Here is a 12,644-nt window from a genome sequence, read left to right on the forward strand (position 1 = left end):
TTTTTATTTTTATTTTTTTATTTTATTTTTTTATTTTTATTTTCTTATTTATTTTTTTATTTTTCTATATTTTTTTTTTTTTTATTTTATTTTATTTTATTAAGGTTAGAAATCTAATCTTGAAAACATTTATAATAATAATTTTAATCTTTTTTAAAGTTTTTTTTTATTTTTAAATTTAATTTAATTTAATTTTTTAATTTATTTTATTTATTTTAGAAAAGTTATCTTTTAATGATTTAAATCATAATAATTAATTTAAATAATAAAACAAAAAGTTTAATAATTTTTCAAAATCTTAATTAGATAAATTTCATTAATAAAATGTTTAATTAAATATAGATTTATTTTAATATGAAATTAAAGATTAGATTAATTCGTGCAAATCATGTAATATAAATAAATAAAAATTATATATAAAATAATAGAATCAAATAAACCTTCAAAAAAAGAACATTCTCTTCGCCATTATGTATCTAAAATAAGTAAATAATAAATATTTCAATTTATAAATAATAAAAATACAAGCTTAATATAAAAAAATGATAATAAAATTAATATATTTTAATAATAGAACAAATAATTTAAAGGTTTATAAAGTAAATAAAATATTTTAAATAAACTATATTAAAAACATAATATTAAATTAAAAGCATATTAGTTTTTTAATTAAGAATACTAAAAGGTATTTAATTGGAGATAACAACAATAAATGCATTAAAAATATTAATAATAATATTATTAAGGACTAGACAGACATATTTAAAATCCAAATATAATCACATCTTTAGAAAAAAAAAGAATAGAAAAAACAAAAACAAAAAATAAATAGTTTAATCAAATTCAGCTAATAAAGCTGCAAACTAACATATCCCAATAATAATCCATTAAAAAGGATCCTAAAGTTGTAGAAATTTACAATTGTATGATTCAAATATAAATTTAAGTAAACATTAAATTAATAAATTAGATTAATAAAAAAGAAAAAAGAATAACGAAAATATAAACAACTTAAAGAAAAATCATAAAAACTTTAAATAAAATAAAAATGAATCATAATAATAATTTAAAAGAAATTCTTATAATATATAAAAAATTAACAAAAAAAAATAACAAAAATATTTTTTTTATTATAATAATGTATTATTAAAATTTAAAAAGTATGGAAAGGATATTATACAAGAAAAGTTATTAATGATTACTTGTAATATATTAAATAATTTACTTAAAATTAAAATTAAGAAATTAATAATTCTAATAAAAGTTTATAAAACTAAAATTTTTTTAATAGTGATTATTTCTAATAATAATTCTAATTTGAAAACTAAAAGCTCAAAAATTAAGTTTGCCAGTAATAATAAGATCTTCCTTAAAAATAATAGAATTTTATCTAATAATAAAAAAATTAGATTAATTCTTAAAAGAGCCCAGTTGATGAAGTTGCCTCTCAATAAAACTTAGATATTTAAATTGAAGATAATATTAATTTGTAAAAAGCAAAAGAAATAGCAGAAATATATTAAGGAAAATATAACTTAATGAAAGAAAATTAACTTAAAAGATGGAACGAATTAATATAAGAAGTTGAAAATTTATAAAAACAAAAAAATAGTTAAATAGATGAAGAATTTATACAAAAGTTACATAAGAAATATGAAATTAATAAATAAGATTTGATAAGAAACGATATAAAAGAAGATGAATTATGTTATTTTTTAATTATTTATTTTATAAAAAATAACGTTATTTTTTTTTGTATAAAAGAATTGTAATTGTCAAAAAAGTAATAGCATTTAGAAGAATAATTTAATAAAATAATGATAAAAAAAGAATCAATGAATGACTTAATAAAAATGAGAGAAGAAGCCATAGAATTTTAAAAAAATGCTTAAATAGGAATTATTAGTAAAATGTTAAATAATAATGTAAAATTTTAAATTAATAAATTAATATAAATTAAAAAATTATAACAAAAAGAAAGTATCTTATTAAACATACGAAGCAAAAAAAAAGGATATAGAATAATGGGTAAAAAATTAAGAAATTTAATTGAAAAAAAATCAACATTAAATTGAAAGAGGATGGGATATTTTTGCTTAAACTGTAAAATAGACAAAAAGAGATCTAGATTTTATGCAGAAGATAAAAAACATAGAAAGCTCTAAGCTAATAATATCATCAACTGAAGAGATAAATTTTAAAAAACTTCTTTCATTAAAAACAGATAGTGAATACAGTGAATATGAAATTAATAAACAAAGCTAAAGCATTAAAATAATAAATTCATATTTGATAAAAAGTAACGAATCAAAGCAAATAATTTCAAATAAAATTAACAAAGATAATAATTATTTAAATAATAGAAATAGTAGTGCTAGTATAGAAGATTAAGCTATTCCAAATAATAGCGAAGAAATAGAATTTGACGACATAAATTAATATTTAAGAAAAATCTAATAAACTTAATAAAAACTAAAAGCCAAAATCAATAGCTAAAAAGATATTTTTAATAATAAATCTTTGTAAGAACAACGTGTTGATTAAAAAGATGTACAATCTTAAGAATAAAATGAAAACAGTGATCAATTTCATTAATCTCCAGTTAGTAATATTAAATAAATTGATTTATAATAATAGATTAATTCTCAATAAAGTAATTATGATTTTGTATCATTATTAAATTCTTAGCATTGGGTTTTTATTTTTATATTTATATAATTTTATCAATATATATATATATATATATATTGGGTTTTTATTTTTTTTAATATCATTTAATCAATATATATGTTTTTTTAAAAAGATCTAATAATTTTGTTATTAATTAATTACTAAGATTATTGAGAATATTAATGAATGTAAATATTACAATGGAAATTTTATTCTTAATTTTTTTTATTTTTTAGAAAGCAGTTCAGAAAACAATTTAAAAATGGAATAAACAATAATTTAACCTCCTTTACATCCTTTAAATAATTATGCAAATGCAATGATGATAAATGAAGCTATTCCTTTAAACGAAACAAAGAAAAATGAAGAGAAATTAATTCCAATAGAATCTTGTGCAAATCTAAATAGTATAAAAGATTTTCTAATAGCATTGTCAGAATTTATAAAATGTAAAATAAAATAAAAAAAAATTAGAATTTTTTTTTTTAAAAAAAAAGAAAATTTTAAGGAAGAATTTTTATAAAAAATAAATATTCCTTTAGGAATCGAGCCTTAAGAATTTCTTAAAACCTTTAACATAACCGAAATTACAGAACCCCAAGATACTGAAATTTCGAATTCACCCATTTATCCATTAGTAAAATATATTTATGTATCAAAACCAGTAGTAAGTGAGGAGATATTTTTGACATTTAATGAATTATATTAAGTAAAAAAATATAATACATGTAGGAAAAAAAATTATAAAAAAATAGAGAATGTTAAGAAGTTAATACAGATAAAATAATAATGAAATATCTGAGGATTAATCGGAATCAGAAGACTTATTTAATTAATAGCCAGATATAGAAAAATATAATTTGAAGTTAATATTTGATTGTTTTAATGATTCTCTTGATTATATGCGTCCTTATGGACTATAAGGTAAACCTCTTCCTTGGGTATTAAACTTAAGAAAATTTGCTTATACATAAATATATGAATAATCAATTGAAAAAGCTTTAGGATTAGCAATTGCAAGAACTTTGAAATGGGGATCTTTTTTATGTGGTTTTATTCCGGAAAAATAGAATTTCCAAGTGGATAAGAAGAAGAAAATAACTAATATTTAAATTAAATTAAAGAAGATAGACTTGCATAAATGCTTGAAAACGAAGTTTTGGAAAATGAATATAAATGGCTTATGTATGAAGAAGAAGAAACTGATGTATAATTAGAAATATCTGATGATATTTTTCATTTTCTTATTGCTGAGTTTGCTTAATGGCTGGCATTTAAGAGTGAAGGAAAGTTAGAACTCATAAATTAATTTAAAATTTAAATTGGAAATAATAGTAGCAAGAAATATTCACATTAAAGCTTTAAATTAGAAGATATTGAAGATGATGAAGATTAAAGATAATTGCTTGATTATTGTGATATTAAATAAGTATTCACTAAGTAAAATCAAAAAAATGACTGTTGAATAAATTTTATATTAAATATTTGAATAAATTATTTAAAGTTTTTTTTTTATTTATTTTTTGTTTTAAAATAATAGTTATTTGAATATTTTATAAAAATTAATTAAAAAAAATTCAAAAATTAACACCAGGAACTTCAAATTATTATGAGAACTTTTAAATTTAATTTCTCAGTTAAACTATTTCCTATATATTTTAATGGTTTTACTTAACATAATTTTTGAAATCAGCAACTTTAGGTTCTACTTTTTTCATAATTTAAGGGATTATTTATACTGCATTATCGATAAACTCAACTACTTATTCAAAATCTTTTTCTAATAATCCTCTTGTAGTCATAGCAGGAGTACCTAATCTTATTCCGCTTGGTACTAATGCACTTTTATCATCAGGAACAGTATTTTTATTAGTATAAATATTTATATATTCCAAAATAATTTCAACTCTAGCTCCATCAGTATTTTTACTTCTCATATCTATTATAAAATATAAATATAAATATAAATATAAATATAAATATAAATATAAATATAAATATAAATATATAATATTAATATTTATATTTATATTAATATAAATTATTTATAATTTTAATACCTACTAAAACTAGATGGTTATCAGTCCCTCCGGAAACTAGTTTATAATTTTTTTTCAAAAATGCATTTGCTAAAGCCTTAGCATTTTTTAATGTTTGTTCTTAATATACTTTAAATTCTTTAGTTTAAGCTTATAAAAGTGCTACACTTAGAGCAGATATAGTATGATTATGAGGACCTTTATTTTATTTATAAATTTATTAATTGCTAATATTTATTTTTATATTTTTTTTTTTATAAAAACTAAACTCAATTAACAAAAAAATTAATAATTCTTTATTTTTTATTAATTGAGTATTAAAAATATATATAAAAATAAAAATATTTTATTTTTAAATAATATATATTATAATAAAAAAACCTCCTTATAAGCTTGGGTATAAAGATTTATTTATATGCTCATCAAGATCATACATAATTTTATTTCCTTTTTTATCAACTTTTCGTATTCCTTTTCTATAAAAAATCATACTACCTCTTGGACCTCTTAAACTTTTTTTTTTACATAAAGAACTTAACTTGTATATTAATTAAAAAAAACCTTTTATGGGTAGTAGTAGTTACAATATGAGAAAAACTAAAAGGGGAAGGAATAACATTAGCTGCCACTAAACCAGAAATATGAGCCATATCAGCGAGCAAATAAGCTCCGCAATCATCAGCTATTTTTAGCATTCTTTCGTAATCAATAAGTCTTGAATAAGAACTAGCTCCTGCAACGATAATCTTTGGGTTATATATTTTAGCTTATTATTCTAATTTATCATAATCTATTAATCCTGTTTTCTAAATAAAAAATATGTAAAAAATAAATTAAAAAACAAATAAATAATACTTCATTCACTTTATAAGGCTAAGATTCAAAGTATTATGAAATAAAAGATATTTTTTTTTATTTTGTTTAAAATCCATGAGACAGATGTCCTCCGTCAGGTAAGTCAAGTCCCATAATTCTATCGTGGGGTTACAATAAACCATTATAAACATTCATATTAGCTATTGCTCCTGAATATGACTGGACAGTACATCCCCATTCTTATGGATTTAAACGAAATGTCTCCAATGCTCTTTTTTAACATAATTATTCATTCTCGTTTACGAATTAGCAACCCATTTATTGTTTTTATTCCACTAAACCTTCATTATATTTATAATGCATACCACTACCTAATGCATCTAATACTGCTTATGAACAATGATTTTCAGATGCTATTAATGTTATACCTTATAATTGTCTTTTTTCTTCGTTCTTAATTATTTAGTATATTTCTTAGTCAGATTGCTCTAGGTTTTGTTTATTTAATGTATTTAAATATTTGACTGAAATTTATGAAATTCTGTTTATTTTTTAACAAAGTTTTAGCATTTTTATTATAAATAATATTATACTTATTCTCAATTTTTTATTTTTTCGATAATTTATCTTTATAAAATAAATTAGATTAGTAAAACAATATATTATATTTATATATATTTAATTTTTTTTAATTAAAAATTTATTTAAACAATACTTTATTTAAAAGATATTTTTTAGAATTAATATCCTTTTAATTGTTTTTTTAGATACAAATATATTTATTTTTAATAATTTATAATCTCTAGTTAAAAATATTTACAATAATAAATATTTTGAATTGATAAATTATTTTATAAATATGAATAAAACTTTAATAAAAAACAATTTTCTTTTATTAAATTAATTTTTCTCATATTTCTTCAAATAAGAAAAACTAATGACATTCATTAATATTTTTTCTATTAACATTATTTTTAAGGTTTACTATAATAAAAAAAATTAATTTTTTTATTAACTATTTGTATTAATATTAGGATTAAAAATATTAGATAAAATTAAGATTAAAAATATGATATTAGATATTTTTAATTTACAAAGTATACTATTTTAATAGCATAAAGAAATAAAATAATTTTTTACTATATATTTTTAAAGAAATTTTTTACAAAAAGAATTTTTTTATAATTAAATAAAAAATAAGATAAGTGTTTGTGAAAATAATTAGTGATTACTTTTGCAATTTTAAATTTCATTAAAATAAAAATAAAATAAAATAATAATAAATTAAAATAGGTTAACTATTCTAAAATTTTATATATTTTTATTTATTTAATTAAATAAGCATTATTAATTTTATTTTTTATATTTGTTTTTAATTGCTTTCAAACATGATCTTTTATTCAATACAATTATAAATAATAATTTTATTTTTTAATATTATTTTTGATATTAAATCATTATTATTACTATTAATAAATACTTAATTTTATTCATTTTATTATAAATTATCTTAAAATAAAAATATAATTATATTATTTAATCATGTAACATTTTAAAATGGCCAAAAATTAAATAAACTAGTTAAATGATTGTTTAATTAAAAATTTTTTGTATTTAAATTTAAAACAGGTAATAATATTTAAATTTGTAAGAAATTATCTCAATAATTTAATAATAATAAAGATTTTATAACTCTTAAAACTTTAAAACATTAGTAAACTATCATAAATAAACATTATCTTAGAGATAACAAAAAATCATAAAAATATTTATTATCTAGTGTGAAATATGAAATATAATGATTTAATGTAAATGTTATATAAGTTTTAATCATTTGGTATAAATATAATATCTATTTTTAAATAATTTTAAAATTTATAAATAGATATTTGTAATATGATAGTATTTAATAAAATAATATAATATTATATTTTTTAAACTTATTTTTTTAATTTAATATATATTAATTAAATGATATATCATATAATGTATTGTTTGATTTTTACCAATAATAATTTTCTATTAAATTTTTAGAGAAAATCAGAAAATCTAAAATAGTTAAAAAATATAGAAATTTAATTAAAATAAGAATTAATAATAAAATTATATATAAATAGCTGTATTTTATTTATTTTTGTTATGTTTTTTTTTTTTCTAAATATTAAAATAATAATTTATTATTTAAGATTAACTATCAGCCATAATTTTTCATTCTAACTTTCATTAAGAAAATATATAATATATATTTAAATAAATTTTATACAATTATTTAAAAAAAAAATAATACTATTTTTTTGAACAAAATAAAAGTAAATTTTAAAATATTGTATAAAAAAAATTTTATAAATCAAACTATTTTTAATATAATGATAAATATTCTAATCAAAAAGAATTAGACTAACCTAATATATAACAATAAAAAGTATTTAAAACATTGTAAGTAAAATTGAAATACTAGAATTCATTAAGTAAACAAAATATAAATATACCACAAAACCAAAAGTTTACATTTTATAAAATATTATTTGAGCGAAACTATTTAATATAAAAGACGACTCATAATTTTTAAAAAATATAGTAAAAATTGATAATAAAAATGATTATATTTAGACTTATATTTATTACATAAAAATCTTAATATTAAAAAATTTATTTTTGGTATTATTTAAAAAAATATAAAAAAATAAATATATTTCATAAGAAATTATTTTTTTAATTAAATTATAAAAAATTATAAAAAACATTTTTTTATATTATTTTCACTGAAAATAAAATAAAATTATATATGAAAGAGAATTTTTGAATGGTTACCTGATTGCCATTGTTATATGTAAAATGTTGGAAATTATTAAAAAAAATATATAATTTAATTATTCATTAAAATATAATTATATTTTTTAATTTAATTTTTAAGGTATATTATAATTTTATTAATTTTTTAAGAATTTGATTTATATTTGAGATAATAAGTAAATAAAAATGAAGAAATTTAATAAATCAAATAATAGACAACAAGACAACAAGTAATTTAAATACTAATCTTTAAAATAAAAATAATGATATAATTTATAAACATTAAAATGTAATAAAAAATAATTAGATAATGAAAAGAATTTGTATAAAAAATCATAAATTAAAAATGATAAATTATGTTTAAATTCATCTTGACATCATACTAAAAAATACAAAATTAGCTTATATTATAATTATATAAAAAAGAAAAAACAAGTAATATCAAAATTACGAAGAATTATTTATAAAATTTATCGAAATATAAAAAAAATTGCTGATAATAAATTATTTAAGAGTTATTTTTAAAATTTGTTTGATGAAAATTGAAAACAAAAATAAATAAAAAAAAAATTAAATATTTTTTTATTTTTTTTAAATAGCAAATCTTCATTATTTTACTGATACTTTAAAAGCAGCAACTCCAGTTAATTCTCTTGCTGCAACTAAAGAATTAATATCATAAGTACCTTCGTATGTGTATAAAGCTTCAATGTCAGCTAAAGCTTTCATTACATAATTATCAATAATAATTCCATTTCCTCCGAACATTTCTCTACCTAATCTGGCAATTTCCCGAGTTTTTGAAGTTGTAAAAGCTTTACATAATGTTGCTTGACCTAATGTTGCTTTTCCTTAATCATAAATAGTAGAAACTCTCCAACACATTAAAAGAATGGATTAGCAATATCCCATTATTCTTACTAACTTTTCTTGTTATAATTAAAAACTAGAAACGGGTTTTCCAAACTATTTTCTTTCACTAATGTATTTAATTACATGATCATAAACACCAACAGCAATACCAGCAGCTAACCAACAAACCAAAATTCTGGAATGTAATAGAATTTTAGATGTTCCTTTTGAAAAATCAGTTGCTTTCACTAAATAGTTTTCTTTAGGAATAAATACATTTTAGAAATTTAATTGACAATTCTGGACTATTCGTAGAGCTAATTTATGTTTTATTACTTCTGTATGAACTCCTGGAGTTTTCAAGTTTAATAAAAAGCCTTATATCTTATTATTATCTTCTATATTTCGTGCCCATACTACCATTATATCTCTGTTGCCGTTTCCAATCCATCTTTTATCTCCATTTAATACCCATCCATCTTTTCTTTTTTAATTTTTTTTTTTTTTTTTTTTTTACCTTTTGTCGATTTAACTGTAGTTTATATTGATGTTGCATCACTTCCATTTTTAAATTCTGTTAATCCCCATCCTCCTGTAAGTTCTAAATCTCTCATTAATGGTAAATATTTATCTTTTTATTCTTGACTTCCTAATTAATTTATTGTAGACATTAAAAGTCCATGTTAGACAATTACAAATGTTGCCAAGCCAGGATCACATCTTGATAATTCTAAATACAAAACCCCTTAAGCTAATATTGAAGAACTATTGCCATAAGGCTTATCTGTTAAATTTTTTAATAATTATATTTCTTTTAACTTTGGAATATATTCTTCAGGAAATTCTGCACTTTCTACATATTCATTTATTGTCGGAGCTATGTTAAGCTGAAGAAATTCTCTTAGTTTTAGCCTGAAATCATTATCTTCTTTATTCAATAATTATTAAAAGTTCAAATAGTCAACTGCTGAATCTATATATGTTGCTTTTTAAGTAAATTAATTTTTATAATCTGCTAAACGAGACATTTTATTATTTTCCAGTTTTTACTTTTTTATTAATTTTTTTTCTTATTTAATTTAAATAATATATATTGCTTAATCATATTATTTTTATAATTTTTTTATAATTTTTTTTATATAAAATAATATAAAGAAAATGTCATGTCACCTTTTTTTTCATTGGAAAAGTTTTTATTAAAAAATACAAAAAAAAATATGAACATATAATATAAATAATATATAATTTTATATTAATTATATTGGTTGCATATTTTTATTTATTAACATCATATCTTTTTAAAAAATTTAGTAAACGCATATTGCAATATATATATAATATCAAATATAATTTTTATTTTATTATTTATATGATAAAAATATTATAAATTATCATAAAATATTATTTAGTTTTAAATAATTTTTTCATATATATATATAAATGTTAGGACTATATTAAATTAGTTAATTAGTTATTTTTAAATCAAACTATAATTTTTGTTATCTTTGTCTTATAAAATTTTTAGAAGCCAATGGATTTCTTAAATTTCTAAGATTACTTATTTTATTTTAAACAAATCTTAATTAATAACATAAAAAAGGTGATATAAAATAGATAAGACTTTTTATTTTGAGTTTTAAAAAAAGTTAGAAAAAAACTAAATACAAGTAAGGAGTATATAAAAATAAGTCTATAAATAAAGCTTTTAATTAAACTTTTTTTATAGTAAATTCGAAACTATGTAAATAAAAAATTTATTTTAAAAAAACAATAATATATTATATTACTTCTTTTGCGATATAAACCAAAGAGATTCAAATTTTTTATTGTAATGTCCTAAAATAGGATATATGAAAACATGGAAAGATAAAAAAAATTGGAATCTCAGTCGAAAATTTTATGCATTAAAAAAATATAAGTTTTAATAAAAATTTAATAACTTTAAGTTTTTAAATAAAACATTAATATACTTTATAAAAATATCCATATATATTTTTATTTTAGCTCTTAATAAACTGCTTATGAATAATATTATATCATATTTCACTTAATTTATATAATTATTCTGTTAAAATTCTTTGTAAATCCATATATTTTTATATATTTTGTATTTATATTTTATTTATGGTGTATTATTTCAAAATGATTCTTTTAATTTTTTTTTAAATTTTCTAATTTTGCCTTTAAAAAATTATATTAATTATAATTTTAACAAAAAGGATTGTCATAAATTTATTGAGTAAATCACAATAATATATATTTAATCGCAAATAATACATATCTTAATTATATATTAAAATTTAAAAAGATATAAATTATCCTATTATATTTGACGATTGAAATAGATAAATAAAAAAAAACTTAAATTGTAAAAATATTTTTAAGCAATTATTATTTTTTATTTAAAAAAAAAATAGAACTTATATGCTCTAACATATAATTCTTTGTAATTTGCATTAAATTTTTTATTTCGTATATAATTTATATTATTAAAAAAAAAGTTTTATAATTAAATAAGAAATATTGAAATTAATAATCAAACTAAAATAAAGGCTATATTTATTAAATTTGTAAATATTCTTTTAATATATCAACTAAATATATATAAATCATTATATTATCAAATTATTTATATACCATTAAAATTATAGATATGTTTTTAAATATTTTCTTTATAGTAAAAATTAGATTTGATTAGAAAATAGTAAAGTATTAAATTATATGGCTCATAAAGATTGATCGAATTTTTAAAAGTGGTTTATTAAGATATTACTATTATTAAAAAGCCAAAAAAAAATAATAAAAAAAAAAGTGAATATAAATTATTATTGTTTTTTAAGATTGAATTTTATTTTTATATATATTTATGAACTTATAATATTAAATTAATATATAATAATATTAACATATTTAAGAAATAGGAATTTCGTTTAAATATAATTAATAATTTATTCTTTTTATACATATATTTTGTTTTAACAAATCTGATTATTTATCTTTAATTAATTTATTTTAAATTATTTCCTATTTTTATATAAACTTAAAGGTTAAAATTTTTAAATAAAATATTTTTTTATTTTAATTATAAATTAAATTTTTAAAACATAATTATCTAATAAAATTATGCATTATCTAATAGTAATTTAAATATAATAGATAAAATCATTATTATTCGCCTTACAAATACACAGGATTATATCCATACTTTGGATTTTTTATTTACTAAGTTGCCTCATTATATAGTTATTTTAATCTTTTAACTCTTTCATTATTATAAAGAATTTTCTCTGTATACTCAGCTCTTTCACATTCAAAAGCTTTTTCTTTAACAAGGAGTGCTTTTTCTAAAACAGTGAATCTCTTTTGAGCTTTTTTTAATTCTTTAATTTCTTTTTCTTTTTAATCTAATTTTTCTTTGTAATAGCTTACCAAATAAGGATTATTTTCATTATTAACTTCAAATGCCCATTTTTT

The 12,644-nt window shown here is 17.1% G+C and overlaps 3 protein-coding genes across 3 annotated transcripts, besides 16 other annotated features; 1 reads left to right on the forward strand and 2 right to left on the reverse strand. All coding sequences in view use genetic code 6, as the record gives it.

Moving 5' to 3' along the window:
* Positions 1-93: a microsatellite.
* Positions 1-98: a microsatellite.
* Positions 2-101: a microsatellite.
* Positions 3-88: a microsatellite.
* Positions 7-98: a microsatellite.
* A 64-nt stretch (positions 102-165) lies between the features above and the next one.
* Positions 166-217: a microsatellite.
* A 383-nt stretch (positions 218-600) lies between these two features.
* Positions 601-652: a microsatellite.
* A 345-nt stretch (positions 653-997) lies between these two features.
* Positions 998-1,043: a microsatellite.
* An 828-nt stretch (positions 1,044-1,871) lies between these two features.
* Positions 1,872-1,920: a microsatellite.
* Positions 1,906-1,945: a microsatellite.
* Positions 1,946-2,548: 603 nt separating this feature from the next.
* Positions 2,549-3,699, forward strand: IMG5_054530 (IQ calmodulin-binding motif family protein, putative; the record flags this gene model as incomplete). The annotated part of the gene is made up of 4 exons (XM_004037326.1): positions 2,549-3,119; positions 3,168-3,307; positions 3,510-3,611; positions 3,670-3,699. 4 exons carry the CDS (start codon positions 2,549-2,551, stop codon positions 3,697-3,699), a joined length of 843 nt encoding a protein of 280 aa, XP_004037374.1.
* A 548-nt stretch (positions 3,700-4,247) lies between these two features.
* On the reverse strand, positions 4,248-6,110 carry IMG5_054540 (hypothetical protein; the record flags this gene model as incomplete). The annotated part of the gene is made up of 5 exons (XM_004037327.1): positions 5,565-6,110; positions 5,271-5,515; positions 5,091-5,221; positions 4,731-4,907; positions 4,248-4,609 (listed from the first exon to the last, which is right to left on the reverse strand). Exons 1-5 carry the CDS (start codon positions 6,093-6,095, stop codon positions 4,248-4,250), a joined length of 1,446 nt encoding a protein of 481 aa, XP_004037375.1. The 5' UTR covers positions 6,096-6,110.
* Positions 4,618-4,690: a microsatellite.
* Positions 4,619-4,708: a microsatellite.
* A 668-nt stretch (positions 6,111-6,778) lies between the features above and the next one.
* Positions 6,779-6,817: a microsatellite.
* A 2,007-nt stretch (positions 6,818-8,824) lies between these two features.
* IMG5_054550 (hypothetical protein) lies at positions 8,825-10,222 on the reverse strand. The gene is made up of 2 exons (XM_004037328.1): positions 9,688-10,222; positions 8,825-9,649 (listed from the first exon to the last, which is right to left on the reverse strand). Exons 1-2 carry the CDS (start codon positions 10,196-10,198, stop codon positions 8,925-8,927), a joined length of 1,236 nt encoding a protein of 411 aa, XP_004037376.1. The 5' UTR covers positions 10,199-10,222; the 3' UTR covers positions 8,825-8,924.
* A 57-nt stretch (positions 10,223-10,279) lies between these two features.
* Positions 10,280-10,306: a microsatellite.
* Positions 10,307-10,529: 223 nt separating this feature from the next.
* Positions 10,530-10,578: a microsatellite.
* Positions 10,579-11,085: 507 nt separating this feature from the next.
* Positions 11,086-11,144: a microsatellite.
* The last annotated feature ends 1,500 nt before the right edge of the window (positions 11,145-12,644 follow it).

The sequence above is a fragment of the Ichthyophthirius multifiliis genome, assembly GCF_000220395.1.
Source record: "Ichthyophthirius multifiliis unplaced genomic scaffold scaff_1120509250186, whole genome shotgun sequence".
In the NCBI taxonomy this organism is placed as follows: Eukaryota; Ciliophora; class Oligohymenophorea; order Hymenostomatida; genus Ichthyophthirius; species Ichthyophthirius multifiliis.